General features: G+C 38.3%; 2 protein-coding genes across 4 annotated transcripts in view; one reads left to right on the forward strand and one right to left on the reverse strand.

Moving 5' to 3' along the window:
• zgc:162698 (Transmembrane protein 87A-like) overlaps window positions 1-17,778 on the forward strand; it is an 18,321-nt gene extending 543 nt beyond the window's left edge. The window contains exons 2-21 of one of the 2 annotated variants that reach the window (XM_051399649.1): window positions 1,072-1,144; window positions 1,267-1,364; window positions 1,597-1,719; window positions 1,836-1,895; window positions 2,327-2,386; window positions 2,916-2,981; window positions 4,105-4,261; window positions 5,042-5,103; window positions 5,824-6,007; window positions 6,097-6,196; window positions 7,291-7,384; window positions 7,493-7,570; window positions 8,539-8,647; window positions 8,736-8,794; window positions 9,459-9,562; window positions 9,713-9,786; window positions 10,627-10,688; window positions 11,451-11,503; window positions 11,603-11,633; window positions 15,054-17,778. In XM_051399649.1, the coding sequence (XP_051255609.1) occupies window positions 1,072-1,144; window positions 1,267-1,364; window positions 1,597-1,719; window positions 1,836-1,895; window positions 2,327-2,386; window positions 2,916-2,981; window positions 4,105-4,261; window positions 5,042-5,103; window positions 5,824-6,007; window positions 6,097-6,196; window positions 7,291-7,384; window positions 7,493-7,570; window positions 8,539-8,647; window positions 8,736-8,794; window positions 9,459-9,562; window positions 9,713-9,786; window positions 10,627-10,688; window positions 11,451-11,503; window positions 11,603-11,633; window positions 15,054-15,095 (1,689 nt within the window). In that variant the 3' untranslated portion in view covers window positions 15,096-17,778. Of the gene's footprint in view, window positions 1-1,071; window positions 1,145-1,266; window positions 1,365-1,596; window positions 1,720-1,835; window positions 1,896-2,326; window positions 2,387-2,915; window positions 2,982-4,104; window positions 4,262-5,041; window positions 5,104-5,823; window positions 6,008-6,096; window positions 6,197-7,290; window positions 7,385-7,492; window positions 7,571-8,197; window positions 8,267-8,538; window positions 8,648-8,735; window positions 8,795-9,458; window positions 9,563-9,712; window positions 9,787-10,626; window positions 10,689-11,450; window positions 11,504-11,602; window positions 11,634-15,053 lie in introns of both variants that reach the window. The other variant, XM_051399650.1, reaches the window with a different exon arrangement.
• capns1b (calpain, small subunit 1 b) overlaps window positions 1-19,254 on the reverse strand; it is a 161,682-nt gene that overhangs the window by 13,822 nt on the left and 128,606 nt on the right. The gene's annotated exons all lie outside the window — the stretch shown is intronic.

Here is a 19,254-nt window from a genome sequence, read left to right on the forward strand (position 1 = left end):
TTCTCCTTTTAATCAATAACATTATAGAATCTAAAATCAGGTCGTATTGTCTTTACTCTGAATGATAATAACCATGAATTAAAGTGAGTTTACTGTCTGATCAATAAATATGGATTATGAACTCGTGCTTTATGTTCTGGAGCTCTTTTAGTGTTTTTATTCTTCTTATTTATCGAGCTTTAACGTTTATATCTTAAATCTTTTACTGAGGGACAGAATTTAAATTGATCCGTTAAAGTCAGTCAACCTTTTATTTACACACTGCGGTCAAACGAGATGTGATTGATTCTCAGAGTCACCGACAGAAACTCTCCGATACGGAAAACAAACAAACATTATTCAGAATATATCAGTCGGTCTGACTCAAACTGTAACACCTTCCTCCTCCCCCCCCCTCCTCCTCCTCCTCCTCTTTCCTCTCTTCTCAGAAACCGTTGTCATCATTTCATCCGAGGCTGAGCAGGAACCTCTTTGTATTCGTGTGCAAACAGAGAGTCATTGAATGTCTCACAACGCCGGGATTTGATCTGTTTGTCTCTAACAAACTCGGCACTGTATTAACAGACCTCCGTTTCTATGACGACAGCCACCGGACGTCGGCCGTAAATGTTCCTGTTACGACATCTGATGTTCACGTTAAACAGTTGGAGGATCCAGAAAGTGTAAATGTTATAAATCGGATTAATGTCACACAAACAAACTAATGATCGGAAATAATCGATCGTTATACGGAAGGTTAAACGTCCTGGCGAAGTCATTCTGGGCTTTGTTGTTTTGCAGCCTTTATAAATATTGTTTAGATATCTAAACTCTTCTTTAATCACAGTTTTAATCGCCAACTAAACGTAAAGGAATCAGTTTATTGGAGGAAAACTGCACACCTAGAAGCATAAATAGAATAATTAACAATAATAAATGAATAAATAAACAATATGTACGATACTTTCCTCGACCGCGGTTATATAATAATACAACTTTCATTCAATCTTTAATATATTCTTCCAGCGAGTGCTTTTATAGTCTCATCTCTTTGTTTGTTTGTTTGTTTGTTTGTTTGTTTGTTTGTTGCAGGAGATTCTGAAGAAGCAGAACTTCTTCTACTTCACCAAAACTCTGTTCAACAGCAGCTTCATCCACCTCAAACGTAAGCAGACCGTCCTTAAATCAACTCTTCCGGTCGGTCTGAGAGCGGCTGATTTGATTCATGTTGTTGTTGTTGTTGTTGTTGTTTGTGTTGTTGATTGTTTTCTTCCCCCTTTTGGTCAGTGGTGTCAGAGACGTGTAACGGTTCGTTTCCCGTCCAGCTCAACGTGTCCTGGTATCTGAGGAACTCGCACTGCTACGATGAAGTCTTCAGCCACGACGTGAGACTCACTGTTTTCTCCTCCTGAGGCGTTCAGGGTCCACATTTTATTTACAGCTCTGTAAAGACCAGACTCCATTTAAAAAAACACTCATTTTACCAAGTAGATAAAACTGAAACAAAATGAAACTCTAATGTTAGCCGTTATTGATCTTCTATTGATCTGTGAATAAATAACTCCCTCGCATTGTTTGTTTGTTTGTTTGTTTGTTTGTTTGTTTGTTCGTCTCCAGACATTGAAGGCGGAGGGAGGTTACTTCAGGTCGACGAAGGTCATACCAGGAGGAGGAAGTGGATATTACGTCTTCCACCAGTATCCTGCCATCACCTGCCAGCCGCAAATCAACCCCAACACGGTCCGACACACACACACACACACACACACACACACACACACACACACACACACACACACGGTGCAAACCAATGATGATAAAGTGACTGAATGTGTCTGAATTGTTTTATGACACAGTTCGGCCTGGATGTCTTTGAGACGAGAACACGTCTGACGGAGCTGCCGCCGCAGCAGCAGGTGAGAGATTTTAGGTTTTTAATAATGTAAGAGCTTCACTGTCTCCATTTCCAACTCAAGGAGGATAAAATACTCACATTTGACTTATTTATTTGGCTCAAATCACAATAGACAATTAAAAGAGGAGCCGTTTGCTGTTAATAAGTAATGTAGTGGTCACATCTGGCCTTTTAATCTGGTTTACAGCGGTGGTTTGAGCCCATAATAAACAGATTAATGTTAATAAACAGATCAAAATGATGCTGAAATAACGACATCGTGATGCTGATTTGTAAAAAGCTTAAATTCACACTTTGTCCGGTCTGTGTGTAAAACGACGAGCAGACGACTTTTAAAATGCTCGTTTTCTGAATGGAGTTTGGTTGATCGAGGCTGTACTTAGTTTGTAGATTGTAGTTTCTTCTGTCTTCAGTCGACTGTTTGTGTTTCAGCCAACCACAGCGAAGGCTTCAAGCAGGGAGAGGAGAGAGCTGAACCCTCCAGAACCAAAGGTATGCAATAAAATATATAAAATATTCAGTTTAACACGAGTTATGTTCACTCTCTGATAAACAGGTTATGGTTTTATATATATTTTTTATCATTTTAAACAATCATACAGACTTAATAAGTGTTCAGTGTTTCCTCCTCATTGTTCTATCAGCTCTTTGGTTGTTTTCTATTGCAGGACGAGGCTGATTTATCAGAGTTAAACAATAAAAAAAAGAATAGTTTTCTTCACATTAATGAACCAAATGTTGAGATTTAGAATTGCTGTGTACGTTTTCTGACCCCCTGTGAAGCTTTGGCGTCCCCTAGTGGAGCCTGTTTAAATATACATTAAACCACTTTTACCAAATCCCAGTAAAACACACACAGGAAGGCTTTCATTGTAGAGCATGCACTAGAATATGCAGAGGTCAGTTCTCTTATAGTCCTGTGTTTGTTTTATGAACAAGAACTCATGTTTTTGTTTTGTTCTTCACTAATTTGAGATGTTTAATGATTTTCTGTCTCTCTCTCTCTCTCTCTGTGTCTCAGGCTGCTGCAGTAAAGGAGGAAGGAGCTTCAGCAGAAACAGGAGGAGCTGCTGATCATCGTAAAGAGGTCAGTCTGTCCGATGGATTAGTTAAACCTGCTTATAGAGGCGCTGCAGGGATGACTGAAGTTAGCAATCGCCCTCGTTCTCTCGACAAAAAGCCAGTGGGATCTTCACGAATGAAATCCACTTTTATGTTTTCGAAGTGCGAGCAAACACAACGCGAGGCTATAAATTAACTATTAAACTTCCAACTTGTAATTAAAACCTAAAATCTACATTATTTACTCGATTAGTGAGCAGATAAGTCTCAGTGTGCTGATGTTTAAGGCCCTGACACACCGGTGAACGTCCGACTCTCTCTCGTTGAGAGAAATCACTCTGATTGGCTGAATCAGTGCACGAGAAGAGCAAACAACTTCTTCTCCTCTTCATCTGATCTGATCACAAATATTTTAACAACAAGCAGCTGTTTTATAGAACCTCCATCGGGATGTTTAGGTCTTTTTCTGAATGACGAACGCAGTCTACCGCCACCTGCTGTACGTGCTTATATCCAAGACTCAGGCGACTTCGGCTTTTGTGTGTCAGAGCCTTTAAAGCTCACCGACAACCTCTGTAGTCTAGTTAGCAACCGAATCAGAATTAACAGCATAAATAAACAGAACAAGATCAACAAAATCTGATATTTTAAGATACGTCAAAGCTTCAGAATTCACAGGTGGATTATTTACTGATGTATTTTATAGAATAAAGAGTGAAAATCTCTTAAAACCACAGACTTTATTTCAGGCATCTAACCATAAAACCCACTGAGTTAGAGGAGACAACTGGACATGTTCAAATGTTAACTCAGTTCTCTATTAGCACTCAAATGATGTCTTCACACAGCGCTGTAGGACAAATAGTGCCTCCTTGTACAGATATCTGAGTTACATTTTGATATAAAACACATGGGTATATAATGTCAAAGCCCCTTTAAAGGTGAATTTTAGAAGATATATAAAACTTCTTATGGACTTTTTAGGAAATACAGTAAAAAGGGAATTTCAGTAAAGGAATAAAATATGGATCAGGGGCAAGAAAACTTGATCAGAACGTCTCCTTTTAAAAACAATAAACGGCCTTTAAGCCACAAACGAGACGGGTTCTTTACATTTCTGTTCAGACTCTCGTGTCTCGTTCCCTCAGGTTGCTTCTCATCATCACTTCGACGCGGTGGCCGAGAGCTGGGAGGACGGACCCTACATGTTCATCCTGCACATCCGAGAAATCAAAGACAAGAGCCGAGTCCCCGACCCCGCGGCGGCGGCAGCAGCGGCCGCAACTTCGCCCTGGAGTCTACAGCGTCAGTCACACTCTCACACACAGACTGTAAACCATTAACTATTAGTGATCTCCTCTGTTCACACAATCAGGGATAATGTACAGCGAGAGGGTCATTATAGCAGAATAAACAGGGCCTATGAAACGGAGGTGAAGGCGTATATTTCACAATAACGACCCAACTCGCTGCACATTATCCCGCTTATTACACGGCTACTTAAAGAAATCAGTAATGTGACACAAAATATTGATTTAGAAATGATTTAATAATCTATTTTTGAGTATTCAACAAAGCAATGTTGTAAAATACTTTCAACATTGACTGTTTTCTGACATTTAAAATGTTTTATGCAACTTTCACCACAAAGTAGAGCTGGACAGTGCGCTCGTAAGGCCTTTGCACACCAAAACGAGTCATCACACAATGAGGGTGATTTTGTAGAAAAGTAGAAAAAAGAAAAAGGAAATATTGAGTCCAGTGTGTGAAGAACGAGGAGAGTTTCACCTGCTGATAAAGCAGCTGTCTCTCTCTCTAATTTCCTTCCTCGTTTCTCTCCACTCGAGGTTCCTCTGTCTGCATCTCGGTGTGCAAAGGTCTTTATTCGACAGTAACATTAGTGAGAGTGAAAGTTAATTCTAAGCTGACATACGGTACCGAGAGCAGCTGCTGTGATCCTGGTCCTGAGACTCAGGTCTGGACTTGATGTTCCTCTCAGACGTGTCACTGTTGTTCTAGTTGTTTAGAGTCTGAATGTAGAAAACGAGTCGATCTGAAACGATCTGTGTCTGTCTGTGTCTGCAGTGCAGATCAGCATGAAGGGTCCTCATGACTACATCTCCGCCTCTGAATGGCCTCTGATGGTGGTAAGAACACACACACACACACACACACACACACACACACAGAATATATATAAAAGATATTTATTGATTCAGAGTTTGTGCAAAGGTTTGAAAGTTCATCTTAACCGGATATGCTTGAATATGAATGTACTTGTCGTTTCCCGGTGCGTTCACTCCTCATTCGTAGCCTTACTCTGGGAATCACAGCCAGCTTTAATTAATCCTGATCGAAACATACAAAGTAAACAAAATAAACACATATACATTGATTTGTTGTGGGTATAAAGGAATTCTGTAAACTTGCAACTAGAATTTATATTAATAATTCAGATGTGATGATAAAGTCTTGACATCCAACATCCAACCTTCAGCTTTTTAAAGGATAAATCTGTCAGCAAATCTCATAAAAAGACTAAAATCAACAATGTGTTTGTCCTGTTCTCAATACTTTCTGACTTCCTGTGGCTCAAACACAAGACTAAAATATTAAAAACAACTAATATATAGTTTAATTATTTTAAAAAAGCTCAGTAATTTCTTAAAACAGCTTCACATTGTAGTTTTTAGTGAATGTTACTCAATATCAGGGGAAGCTAAACGTTGGTATAAGGTTAAAAAAATTATAATATACATTTCTGTTTATGTAGTTTTGTTTTTTATGAGGTAAAAAAAAGTTATTTATGTCTCAATTATTGATTATTTTACATAATCTGAGTGCTTAAGAATCTGTTCTATGTCCAGTTCTACATGGTGATGTGCATCGTGTACGTGCTGCTCGCCGTGCTGTGGTTGCTTCTGTCGGCGTGTTACTGGAGGGACCTGCTCAGGATCCAGTTCTGGATCGGCGGCGTCATCTTCCTCGGCATGTTGGAGAAAGCCGTCTACTACGCCGAGTTCCAGAGCATCAGATACGACGGCCTGTCAGGTAGGCGGCGACACGGAGACACGGAGGCGATTTTGTTTCTCCGGACTGAGCGAATCGACAGATAATGATGTAATGATGTCGTCCTGCAGTCCACGGGGCGGTGGTGTTTGCCGAGGTGCTCTCTGGGGTGAAGAGGACTCTGGCCCGAGTGTTGGTGATCATCGCCAGTCTGGGATACGGCATCGTCAAGTGAGTCTTTAATTTAAGTTTAATAATAAGGTCAAGGACCAACTGTAGATCATTTTCAGATCACGCCAGTGGTTCTCAAACGTTTTAACATGAATGTTCCATCTTTAATATATTGGCATTGAAGTTGCATTGAAGTTAGAGAAGAAAAACACCTAAATGTTTCAGTAAATTCATTGAAAACAATTTAAGATGGCGTTGAAGTTGCATTGAAGTTGCATTGAAGTTGCATTGAAGTTGTATTGAAGTTTTATTGAAGCTGCATTGAAGTTGCATTGAAGTTGTATTGAAGCTGCGTTGAAGTTGCATTGAAGTTCCTTTGAAGTTGCATTGAAATTCCTTTGAAGTTGTATTGAAGTTGCATTGAAGTTAAGAAAAACACCTAAATATTTTACTAAATTCATGAAAAACAAGCTAAGCCGGCGTTGAAGTTGCATTGAAGTTGCATTGAAGTTAAGAAGAAAAACACTTAAATGTTTCACTAAATTCATGGAAAACAAGCTAAGACGGCGTTGAAGTTGCGTTGAAAATTGCCTGTATTATCCAAAGCAGCGCACAAAAACACTTAAATTCTTCATTTAAGTTGCATTGAAGTTGCATTGAACTGCGTCTTTGTGATAAGTTACTTAACTAAACAAGTGAGGAACACGAGTTTGTGCTTCACGATCTTTTTCATCGTCTGTGGCAGAAACCGCTGAGATCGAACAGTTTTACAGACATTTTACTGCAGTTTACGATCGCATTGAAAATAGGAAATATTAAATATTATATATATATATAATGCGGTTAATCGAACTTACATTTACAGTTTTAATTGAACTTATAGTATGATTATTGTGGGAATTATGTATGACTGATTAATAAAAATAGAAAGAGCCCCCTGCAGTACTCCACAGTACCACTAGGGGTGCACGTACGCCCATTTGTGAAACACTGTTTTAGGCCATAAAATGTAAAATGGGGTTATCAGACAACATAACATTGCTTTTTTTACACAGACTTATGGTTTTGTTATGTGACGGGATCCTGTCTGTCTTTATCTGTCTGTCTGTCTGTCTGTCTGTCTGTCTGTCTTTATCTGTCTGTCTGTCCTCCAGGCCCAGACTCGGTGCGTTGCTCCACAGAGTCGTTGGCGTCGGTCTGCTCTACCTGATCTTCTCCATCTTCGAGGGGATCCTACGAGTCAACGCTGTAAGTCACGTGTGTGTGTGTGTGTGTGTGTGTGTGTGTGTGTGTGTGTGTGTAGTGTGTGTGTGTGTGTAGTGTGTGTATATGTGTCTAACCTGTCTCTCTCTCTAGCATCGAGGTGACAACAGCCTCACTAGATTTTTGTGTGACGTTGTTCTGGCCTTCACTGACTCCTGTATTGTCTGGTGGATATCCTTTAACATGTGCGCGCCACACACACACACACACACACACACACACACACACACACACACACACACACACACACACACACACACACACACACACACACACAGCAGCTTAACTCTTCCACAGACACTTCCTGTATATTTATTTCATTTGTAAGCACACAGTAATGTTTTCAGCTATTTTTTTATTTTTTACTTCAGTTAATTAAAATGTTTATTCATAGTTTTAATTTTTTGTTTTTTAACTATAATATCTTCACCTCACTTCACTCTCTCAAAGTAGCTGCTGACGTTTCACCTGCTGCCACTAGAGGGCGATAAGAGCTGTCTGTCTGTCTGTCTGTCTGTCTGTCTGTCTGTCTGTCTGTCTTTGGTGTTTGTGTCTATACAAAAAATGACCTTAAGCCCCACCCACCCGGTGCACCCAGTTGAGTGAAACAAACATTTTAGCATGAACTGCTGTTTGACCTTCCGTGTGTTACGCTGCATTTCTATCCGTCCCTCCTCTTCCTCCTCTTCCTCCTCCTCTTCCGTCGTACAGTCTTTCTTCCTCTTTTTTGCTTCTTTTTTTTTTTTTTACCCCGTTTTTACTCTTTCTTCTCCTGTTCACTCTTTTCTGTGTCTCTAGGCTGAAGATGATGTAGTTCTCCTGGCTGCTATCCCCCTGGCTGTGCTCGACTCTACCCTCTGCTGGTGGATATCCGCTACTGCACTTTACCCCCCCTCCTCCTCCTCTTCCTCCTTCCCCACTTTTTAGTACTACAGAAAGTTCTCTCGCTATCTTTCTTTCATTTTTCTGCTTCGTCCGTCTGTGTGTAGTCAGTGTCCAGCAGTTAATATCATGTAATTAACCATCTTTAATACGGGTTTTAGTTTATATTCATCATATAAAGTCACTAAGTCAGTCGGGGTATTATGTCTGGGATTGTAAAAATATCTGAGATGATGTTTCCTTGACCGCGTCCTCACATCTTCGTGAGTCTGGCTCAGACGATGAAGCTGCTGAGGCTGAGGAGGAACGTGGTGAAGCTCTCGCTCTACAGACACTTCACCAACACGCTCATCTTCGCCGTCATAGGTACCGACAGCGTCCGTTAGTTTCATATCTGCTGAAATGTATCTGCCTTTCTTCGTCCTTTTAAAAGTGTGTTTGTGTTGTTCTTCAGCGTCGGTCATCTTCATCATCTGGACCATCAAGACCATCAGGCTGTCTAAATGTCAGTCTGTAAGTACTTTAAGCTCCAGTGTTCAGCGTATGTGTGGCGTATATCTCAGCATTTCATTGACTTCTGTGAAGAAAAGTAAATGTAAAGTTAATTATCTAATAGAACAATAAGAAGAAAACCCTGAAGAAGTTTATTAAGTTTGTTTGATGGTTAAAACTATTAAAAAGTCCATAATACAGACAGAGAATTGTATAAAAAAGTTCCCTAAATAGGAAATAATCTGCTCCAAATTCATCCTAAACTCTGGTTTTACACAAACTTCCTGCAGTTACTGCGTTCACTGTTTTTAATATAATATAAAATATAGGACAGAAGGATATAAAATAAGGTTTAATTACGTTCAATTAAGGAAAAAGGTTGTGAAATGTTCCTTTTTTGTGCCACTAACCATTAAAACATGAATCCTGCTGATGATGTTAGAAGCGTTTCAGTGTGAATATAAAACATTTATATTTTTGATTCAGTCATACTTTAATTACTTTAAAAAAGGGATTTCGTCCCTTTTTGTTTGTATATTTCAGCACAAACACAACAGCTGTTGGTTTATTAATTTACATTATAACAAACGTGTTTCATCTTCATGTTTTTGTTGTTTTATTTTCTTTCTTTATTCTTAAAATACTTTCTGAGGTGTTTTCATTAAAGATGTGTTTCTGTCTGCAGGACTGGAGGGAGCTGTGGATCGTTGACGCGTTCTGGCGCTTCCTGTTCTCCACCATCCTATTGGTCATCATGTTCCTATGGCGACCGTCGGCCAATAACCAGAGGTGTGTGTGTGTGTGTGTGCGCGTTTGTGGGGGGGGGGTCAGAGTTGTGGTTGTTTAACAGTTTGTGTCTTTTTAAGAGTAAAGTAAAGCTTTATTTGTGTGTGTGTGTGTGTGTGTGTGTGTGTGTGTGTGTGTGTGTGTGTGTGTCAGGTACGCGTTCAGTCCTCTGCTGGATGAAGAGAGCGAGGAAGAGGAGAAGGAGCCGATGATGAACGAGGCTTTCGGTTAGAAACCTTCCTTTGTTTATTTGTTTATTTGTTTATTATTTATTATTTTACTGATTAAACAAAGAAATTAACTATAAAAACGTGATTAGTTCAAATTGCAGCTCGCTGTCAGTAAGTTGTTCTTTTGTATTTGTATTTATTTATATAAATATAATTAAGAGTAAACAACTTGTATGGACATAACAGTCAAATGTTCCCTTTAAATTATTCATAATAATCATATTTATAATATATAATATAATAAATATATAGCTGGAATAATAATGATAATAATAATAAATAAAAAGTAGCAATAATTCAAAATAGAGAAATATAAAAACAATGAAAATAAGTTAATTTATAACTACATTTATATTCATAAATACTAATATTATAAATAAATACACTGAAAAATATAAGTAGTAAAAGGTGTAATAAGCAAAAAATGTAGGATGATAAATGAAATAAAAAAAACAACAAAAAACTAAAATAAGTTAAAATAACGATTTATTTTACACAATTATTAGTAATAAATAATAAAAACACTGAAACATATAAGAACCCTCGGGTCTACAGGCAACAAGAGTGTTTTATTGTCATAAATTATCATATAATCATAAAATAAATCAATATATTTATATACACACATTAACATTTACTCGTGTTTTAAATTTGTGTCTAAGCAGCAGAAACAAGTTTATAATATATAACAATCAATGTACTGCAAATGTTCACCAGTCTCCTTCATTACTAATAATCAATATCTGTATCAGCCCTGAGAAGATCAATCGATCCCTACAAGAGTTTATAGTTAAAGGACGGATGAAACATCACCTGTTTGTGTGTTTGACTCCTCAGAGGGGATGAAGATGAGGGGCACGAAGAACGAGACCAACGGTTCGGTCAAAGCCAGCAAAGTGGTGAGTGAACGGCGGTGAAAACAACCTTTTATCTTCTTTTCCCCCCAAATTCATCAGAGCAGATGTATTTTATTTCAAACCTTTACTCTGAATGGGACCATCAGTTACTAAATGAACATCATGCTGTATGGAAGAAGACTGAAACTAGAGACTGAGACCATCAATCAACTGAGAAGTCGATTATTCCCCCTTTAATCCTGCTTACAACGGCAGTTTGAGCCTAAAATAAACAGATTTTTCTGTGATTTAATGTCAATAAACGGATCAAAATGATGCTGAAACAACGACATTGTGATGTTGATTTGTAAAAAATATTCAACGCAGTCTCTGTCGGGTCCGTCAGCGAGACGACAAGCTACCAACTCTTAAAACGCTTGTTTTTTGAATGGAGTTTGGTGTATTGGGGTTTTTCTACCATTCGGCACACCGGGCGTGAATTTGTGTCTTTGCATTGACTTTGTATTTAATCTACTCGTGTAAATAATTATATTCCCCTTTGGTGGAGCTGTCTGACCTTTTATTGCAGCCAGTGGAGCGCCCCCTGCTGGTCATTACATAGAATGCAGGTTAAAGACACTTCTGGAGACGAGTTTTGTAGTCGTGGAAATTGGTTAAAATCACCAAATATCCTGGAAATATTCTGTGTAAATGTGTCGATACTCGGCCTACTGGTGAATTATATGACTGTTTATGAGCAATAACTGTCCTGTACTGTCTTGTTAAAAACGATCAGCTGAACATGACTTTGTTGTTGATTTCCAGGATGAAGATCTGAAGTGGGTAGAAGAGAACATCCCTTCATCAATGGCAGACGTGTAAGTCATCATCAAAAAGAGTTTGATACGTATCAGAAATGATAATTAATTCATATTATTCAGGTTTGATGGTGAAAGTCTTCTTTATCTCACACACAGCGCCCTGCCGCCCCTGCTGGACTCTGATGAGGTCAGTTATCTGGTTTTCTCACTTCATCACTAAACAACTCACACTGAGTCTTTATGTGAACATTAAAACATCAGAAAGATCTGAGCAATAAATCAGAATGAATCAGTATAAGAGATATTAATCTTCTTTAATCTACAGGAAAAACACAAACCAGAATAAAACATTTCAATGTAGAGGAAAAGCAAATATTTATATAAAATATTTAGTATTTAATAAACATAAAAACACATTTTTTAATCAGATTTTTTTTTATTTACTGAGACAAACTATTAAAAAATCTCATAAAATCTTTATTATGATTTATATTCAGTGTGTATATTATTATATATTATAAGATTATTATTATTCCTACACATTTTTATATATTAGATTTGTACTATTTTTAGATATTATTAGATTTGTATTCTTTCTATATCTTATTACATATTATTAGATTTGTATTATTTTTTAGATATTATTAAGATTTGTTTTATTTCTAAATATTTTTATATTCTATTAGATTTGTATTATTTCTAAATATTTTTATGTATTATTAGATTAATATTTCTATATATTATTAGATTATTATTATTTCTATGAATTATATATTAGATTATTAATATTAATTTAATATACTATAATAAAACACTCACACCTGTATTTCCGGCTGCGACCTGCAGAGGGCGGCAGACAATCTGCAAAGAGCAGCTGTTGCCACGGTTACATCACCCTGTTGTTTATCCTCTTCTCCGTTGTCATGGCGAGCAGAACAATGTGACGGTGACGTGTGTGTGTATTTTAGAGACACCGCCGCCATTATTGATCATCTTCAGCCCAGAAATACAAAAAAAAAGACAAATATTGATTATTGATCAGATTTGAACCATAAATGTGGGTCAGGATCTGTTTTGTGTTTGTTGTTTTGTTTATCTCCTGTCGGATGTTTATTTGGAGCTTTTTTTCGAACCATTTTCCAGATTATTTACTCTTTGATCTCTGAGGGGCCGAAGCTCTTTAAGGGACCCGGCAATCAACAAAGTGCCTCTTATGTAAAATCAATTTCTTACGTAAGCTCCCGAATAAACTCTGATGTATTAAAATCCATAGAAAATATTAACGTCCTCTTATAGCCTCTCTGTGGGGAGTGAAGGAGGGAGGGAGTGAAGGAGGGAGGGAGGGAGGTGAACTGGTCGTAACTGAAGGTTGTCACACCGACGCCGTAATGAATCCGCCTTATTAGACGAGCAAATTAAGGGGAAATAATTGCCTCGACTGCCTCCTTCTCGCTCCTACTGGCAGATTATGTAATGCCCTCTTGTTATTCGGGAGGTAAATTAGGGAGAAATCTGCCCCTAACCTGCACATTATCCCCCCGTAATGATGAATTATGTAATTCATCACGATTAAAGGAGGGAATTAAAGGGATGCATCACGTCCCGCTCGCTGCGCTCGGTGTGTCTCTCTGCTGTCGGCATAAATCTCATTAACAGGTAAAATAGAACTAACAGAAAGAGAATAACTATTTGTATTATAAGTTTATAAAATGTTATGTTTAAATATGCAAATGAGGCTTTATTTAAGGGAAAAAATGCTGTTTTCATACAGAAAAGATGAATTTTCTCCATGTTTTTAGGAGTAAAATGTGATATAAATCAGGCTGTGAATGAAGCATGAGCAACCCGCTTTGCACAAACCTTCAGGCTACAGAGAGGAATAAAACTGGAAGGTTTGATGTATTTAAGAGCTGCTGAAGTGGAGATTTCTGCCTCAGAGTGCCAGAAAAAAACCTAATTTTGTGGCTTTAAAGATACGTATTGTAAACACTACAGGTGAATAGGGTAAACATTTTAACTACTATATATCAGCATGAAACTTCCCCAGCTGATTACTCACATTAAGACAATTAGTTTTTGTATTACAAGTTTTCTGAAATGTTACCTTTAAAACATGCAAATGAGGCTTTAATTAGAACTCAGAGCACCGATTCATCACTGATATTTTTTGGGGCGAGAGGATAAAATGAAGTTAATATTGTCTGGAAGAATCGCCTGTGGTTGCAATAAATAAATACTGTGGACTGGAACCAGGATCTGTTATAATAAAGGACTGTACTTATACTTTACTCTTTCTTTAAGAGGTTATCAATCTTTTAGTTTGAGCTCCTGTTCGTTGTACTTCTCTCCATCAATCTGCCTCAAACGGTGAATCCTTTCTGAAACCACGAGGCTCAGCTTTGTTTCCTACAGATCGGCAACTTGTTAGACAAATTGGCTTCTTCATGTCGACCGCGATCTCGTCCTCCGTTTGAGGTTTTCCGTCCGTCACGTCTGCAACAAAAGGAATCGTCTTAACAACGTCGGCCTCCTCGCGGAGACGACGGAGGGGATGGATGGGGGAGGATGGGAGGACGGTGATTAAAGATGGAGGGAGAGCAGAGGGGAAGAACATGAACAGTAGTAAACGTGTCAGGAAGCAGCAGCGTTGCCTGATGTGGAGCGTGGGCGGCAACCACGAGGGCACGACCACGCTCGAGTTTGAGTTTACAGCCAGAAGAGATTCAGAAAACACACATTTTACATAAAATCTTCTTTAATACAAATAATCAGACTAACATTTCCAGCAGAGTGCTGTTATTATTGGATTGTTATTATTTTAATGTGAATGTTAAAAGTTATAGAACTGTGATAAAAGTCATTATCTGTGAGATTACAGTAATTATTGCTGTTTACACTGATAACAACTGTATTTGGACAGTTTACCTTATACACTGATAAACAACATTTATTCAATGTTTCTGTTGTGAAAACTTCCATAATTATACAAAATATCTGTTAATTAACAAACAAATCCATATAAAGTTACACAACAAATACTTTTTACAGTATTAAACTTGAATTGAACAGTTTAATCTGTTAAATAAACTGTAAATATCTGCGAAAATATTTGTCGATTTTAATCTTTTTTTGTGAAAAAAAGGAAAATTTCTTTAAATAATACAAAATACGGATAAAATCTGTAAAATGAACGTGGAAAAACAGTCACTGAAGGTGCTATATACGACTTTCAGACCAAAACAAAACAAGTGCTACCGCCCACCAGACTCCATTCACTAAAACACAAATTTTACCTCCCAGATCATAAAACACATTTAATTCAAACTGGACGGAAACAAAACCTTCTTCGTTTGTCTTTCCACTGTTTCTGTTCTGGTTTGTTCAAAATAAACTTTTAATTCACAGAGTTAGATAAAAACGGGTTGCTATGGCTGCCATTTAACGTTAGCTAATCGTCGGGGGAAAAACGGCGCCCGACAAAAACACTAATCGTCGGGGGAAAAACGGCGCCCGACAAAAACACTCATTTTAAAACGTAACATCGTAACTTCATTCAAAGTGGACAGAAACAGATTTAAAAAAGCTTACGATGCGTTTTCTGTTGCAGGAAACCATGACGACCAAGTTCGAGATGTCCAAGATGGAGTGAAGCAGAAGTACGAAACGTGGAGCCGGACGAGCGTGATTGATAAATAATACAGATTTAATAACGGCGTGAAAGTTGGCGTGAGAGAGGAAGGTGGCGTGAGCGAGAAAGGATGGCTGAAAAGAGGAAGGGGGGCAGACGAACTGATGGATGGATGGAGGGAAGAGAGGAACGAGTGTCGGTATGTGATTCAATCCCTGAATTTATGAGCTTTGTAAGCCTTTGATTGTACATACACGGGGAGTAATATCGATCACAGCGGCACACGGATCCTTTTTATTTTTATTGCCTGTTTGTATTTATATTTCTATATATACAGTATATTTTGACAGATTTGATGTTAACGAAGCGGCTCGTTTTTTTGCCTTTTCACTGTTTACATGCAGAAATGTGATTTTTGGGGATTTTCGTCAGTTTTTTCGTGTTTTTTCACTGTTGCCTCGATGAGAGCTCCGCCCCCCCCACTCCCCTCGCCGTCACCGCTGTTCTGTTGGGGTTTTGTGTCTTTACATTGGCGGACTAACGCTACCTGTAGGTTTCATCTGGATCCTTTCAACCTGTAAAAAAAGAAACCAAAGTTGTGGCTGAATGAATTTCTGGATTATTTTCTTACAATTAAAACTCTTCACGTTGAGATTCGGATGTTTTGACTGATTAAAAATGACTTTATTTTGTTGTTTTACTTATTATTTAAGACATAAAGGGCCGTTGCTGCATCTGGCTAATTAAAATCTGTTAGAAATTCGATATTTTTTTAGACATTCGCAATCACCACTGAAGAATAAAACATCACTCTCCACCAGACTCCATAGAGAAAATTGGCAGTTTGGACTCTCAGATCATCGTAACTTCATTCAAAGTGGACAGAAACAAAATAAAACTCATTAAAAGCGTCTCTGTTAGTGTTTCCAACAATCACCAACTCTCGTTTGGTGGAAATAAATCCTTAATTCACCGACGTAGATGAGAAAATAGCTGCAAAACGTGCGACAGTGACACTAAAACATTGACAATATGCAATTTCTGAACTTCTATTTTTCTATCTTCATCATCACGGATTATTAATTATCGCTGTTACTGATTTACAATCTAATTAACTTGAATAAAGGAAGCAACATGCGTGTTATTCTTGCCATCACCAGCAAAGCATTTGTGGTGAAATATCATAAAACTTAGAAAAAACAAACTTCTTATCCCCTAAATTCCACCAGAAGCGTCCCTCCGTTCTGCTCTATTCGGGGCTATTTTTGATCGCACTGGCAGGAAGTTGAGACACAGTAACGGCACAGAGTCAATTTTCTAAATAAAATATCGTGTGCAGACTTTGTGTGGAACTTTGTGAAGTCAGCGCAGAAACGTTTCGTGAAGACGCTCTTGGTGGGATTACAAAGCCGTGCCCGGTGGAATTTGGGGGTTACGGGAGATTGTACATTGCACATTCATCTTATTATGTCACTGCAACAGAAGGATTTTGAAGCGGTTATTTTAAGGTAGAAAAGCTGCATAATGTTACTTTAAGTTAGCGTAAACAAAACTTATTCCCGCCGTTGTCTTTTTAGTGATTGTAGTTAAATTACGTGAGAAAGACGAAACCCCCAAATTCCACCGGGAACGGCCACGACACGCCACTCGTGTCAAGCGACACAGAGAGGAAGTCAGACACAGAGACGGCATAGAGAATCCGGTCAACTTTCAAAATAAAAGCGTGCAGCAGCTAGGTTTTTCCCTCTAGGATGTTGTGAGTTATTTTAGCGGATTGTTGAGATAATTGTAGCCCTTTTTAGGTGAAAATTGCAAAAAAAAACACAATATAATAGTTCATTAAAAATAGAAGGCAACTTTGAGTGAGAATAAAAGTGTTTTAGTAGTTTTATATGAAGGATCTGTTATGATTGGACAAAGTAGGACTTCCTGGATGGACTGTTTGTTTGCTGTATGTCCACTTACTTCATCCACTCAAACACTCACACATCCTGTCGCAGCCTCGTGTGTGTGCAGTGTTTCCTCTGACCGCAGCCATTATCGCTGCGTACAGCCGGCGGCCAGCTCCCTCGCTCTCTCTCTCGCTCTGTGAACATATAGACTTCCCTGTGTGTGTGTTAAGTGACAGTGACTCGTCCGTACAGACTAAACACTCTGTACATCATCGGGTTGAGCCACGGGGGGAAAAGTCCGCTCCCATCAGCCTGCAGCAGCTCGCTCGTTATCAAGATGTTTAAAGCCGAATATCTGCAGATTCTCTGTTTTCTCCCACAATGAAGCGGACCTAACACGTTTAGATAAGATGTGTCTGAGTTTCATATTTAAAATCCAGATAAATGTGTCACCTACAGACTATTAAATCCAAGTGTTACCCACAATCAGAGTCCAGATATCTGCTGGTGAAAGCACAAGTTTGTTTATTTGTTAAATTGAGATGAAAACTAAAAGTAATGACTTGCTTCTTCTTCGGGTTCTGGACGGAAACGTTGAGGCGCTGAAGTAATTACACTTAATTCAAAGCCTTTGTAATTACTTCTGATGTTAATTTTGTATCAATTTTTTGGGGAGAAACTCTTCGGTTTGATGCCTCCGCAGTGAAATGTGTCTCACATAGCAGGAAGAGCTTGATTATGTAAAGAGCTGTGCTTGTTTGGTTTGTAAATAAATCACAAGTTAATAATAAAAACTTGAATTATTTGCTTTATTTTTCTGGTCTCGTGTTTGTTTTCGTTTGTTTCCATTTTGGGAATTTGTGAAAAATGAACTGATAATTGTTGTGGAGCCTTAAAAACATATTTAGTGCCTTAAAGTGATACGTTTCTCCAGACTAAAAGCTCCAGTGTGTCACATTGAGGAGGATCTATTGTTTTATACACTAATGAAAACATTCCTATGAATATTATATCACATTTCTGTTAATAGATCCTCTGAAATGTTGAATTCTGGGCTGCTGTGTCGTCCCCAGAGGTCAGGAACAAGTCATCTGGCTGCAGGGTCTTCTCCTATCATGTCCCCTTCCTCTGGAATAACCTCCCTACCGACATCAGACTCCATTGAGGCCTTTAAATCCAAACTTAAAACTCATTTGTTCGCCTTAACTTTCAATTAGTGCTTCAGATTAGTTCTTTCCTCGCACAGGACACCATTATCCTCTCAGTGGGTCGGTCAGTCGCTATTAATCTCTTAACCCTTGCATTTATAGTCCGAGTTGGTTCTTCAGGCCAGAATAAAACTGTAAACTTTCTTTCTTGGTGAGACTTGAAGTCGTACAACGTCGATGATCATTTATATTAAAAAATGTCCAAATTCTCATATTTCAGCTTCTCTTATATGAATATTTTCTTTAGTCCTTTGACAGAAAACTGAATATGTTTGGGTTGTGGGACAAAAGGAGACATTTAAGGACGTCACGTCGCTCTTTGGGAGACGCTGATCAACATTTATCATCAATTTCTGACATTTTATGGACCAAACAACTAATTGATAATTAAAATAATAGTTACTGAGGTTTATTCCACTTTTGCCTGTTATTCCTACCTGAATCAAGGGTCCAAGGACAGAGGTTGTTGTACTCTCTTGAGGTATATTGTGATTTATGATTTAGGGCAATATAATTAAAGTGTGACTTGACTAAACAGAAATTAGGGATGTGTGCGATTACTCGACTAGTCGGTTGCTAATCTTTCTACTCGATACCAGAAATACTTGTCGGTTAAACTAATAATAATATTTTGTATTAAGAGTCCCCACTTTAGAAGTTATAGTCCAACATTTGGTTCCTGATGTGGGATTCTAGCAGCTGATTTCACTTTGTACCATCGAACCTCACACAGCTAATCTGTTAGTGATCGACTCTCCCGGAGAGAGGATGGTGGAGCTGGAGTTGAAAAGAAAATACACAGTCTGTTAAGTTAGGACGACATTAAGCACTGATCAGATTATAAAACAGCTGTCAGCCTCGCTGTATACACTGACTGACAGTTAGTGTAATGAATGCTGCAGCCTCTAGGGGCGCTAACAGGGGGTTTATAATAAGAAGAAGATTAACTTTATTAATACCCAAAGGGAGATGTATTGACTGTAATTTGAAATGTCCAAACCATTGTTTTGTCATCATGCAGTAACGTGGATGTAATGAGGAACATGAGTTTGTGTTTCACTGAGGATCTTTTTCATTGTG

Source organism: Dicentrarchus labrax, unplaced genomic scaffold (genome assembly GCF_905237075.1).
Source record: "Dicentrarchus labrax unplaced genomic scaffold, dlabrax2021, whole genome shotgun sequence".
Classification (NCBI taxonomy): domain Eukaryota; kingdom Metazoa; phylum Chordata; class Actinopteri; family Moronidae; genus Dicentrarchus; species Dicentrarchus labrax.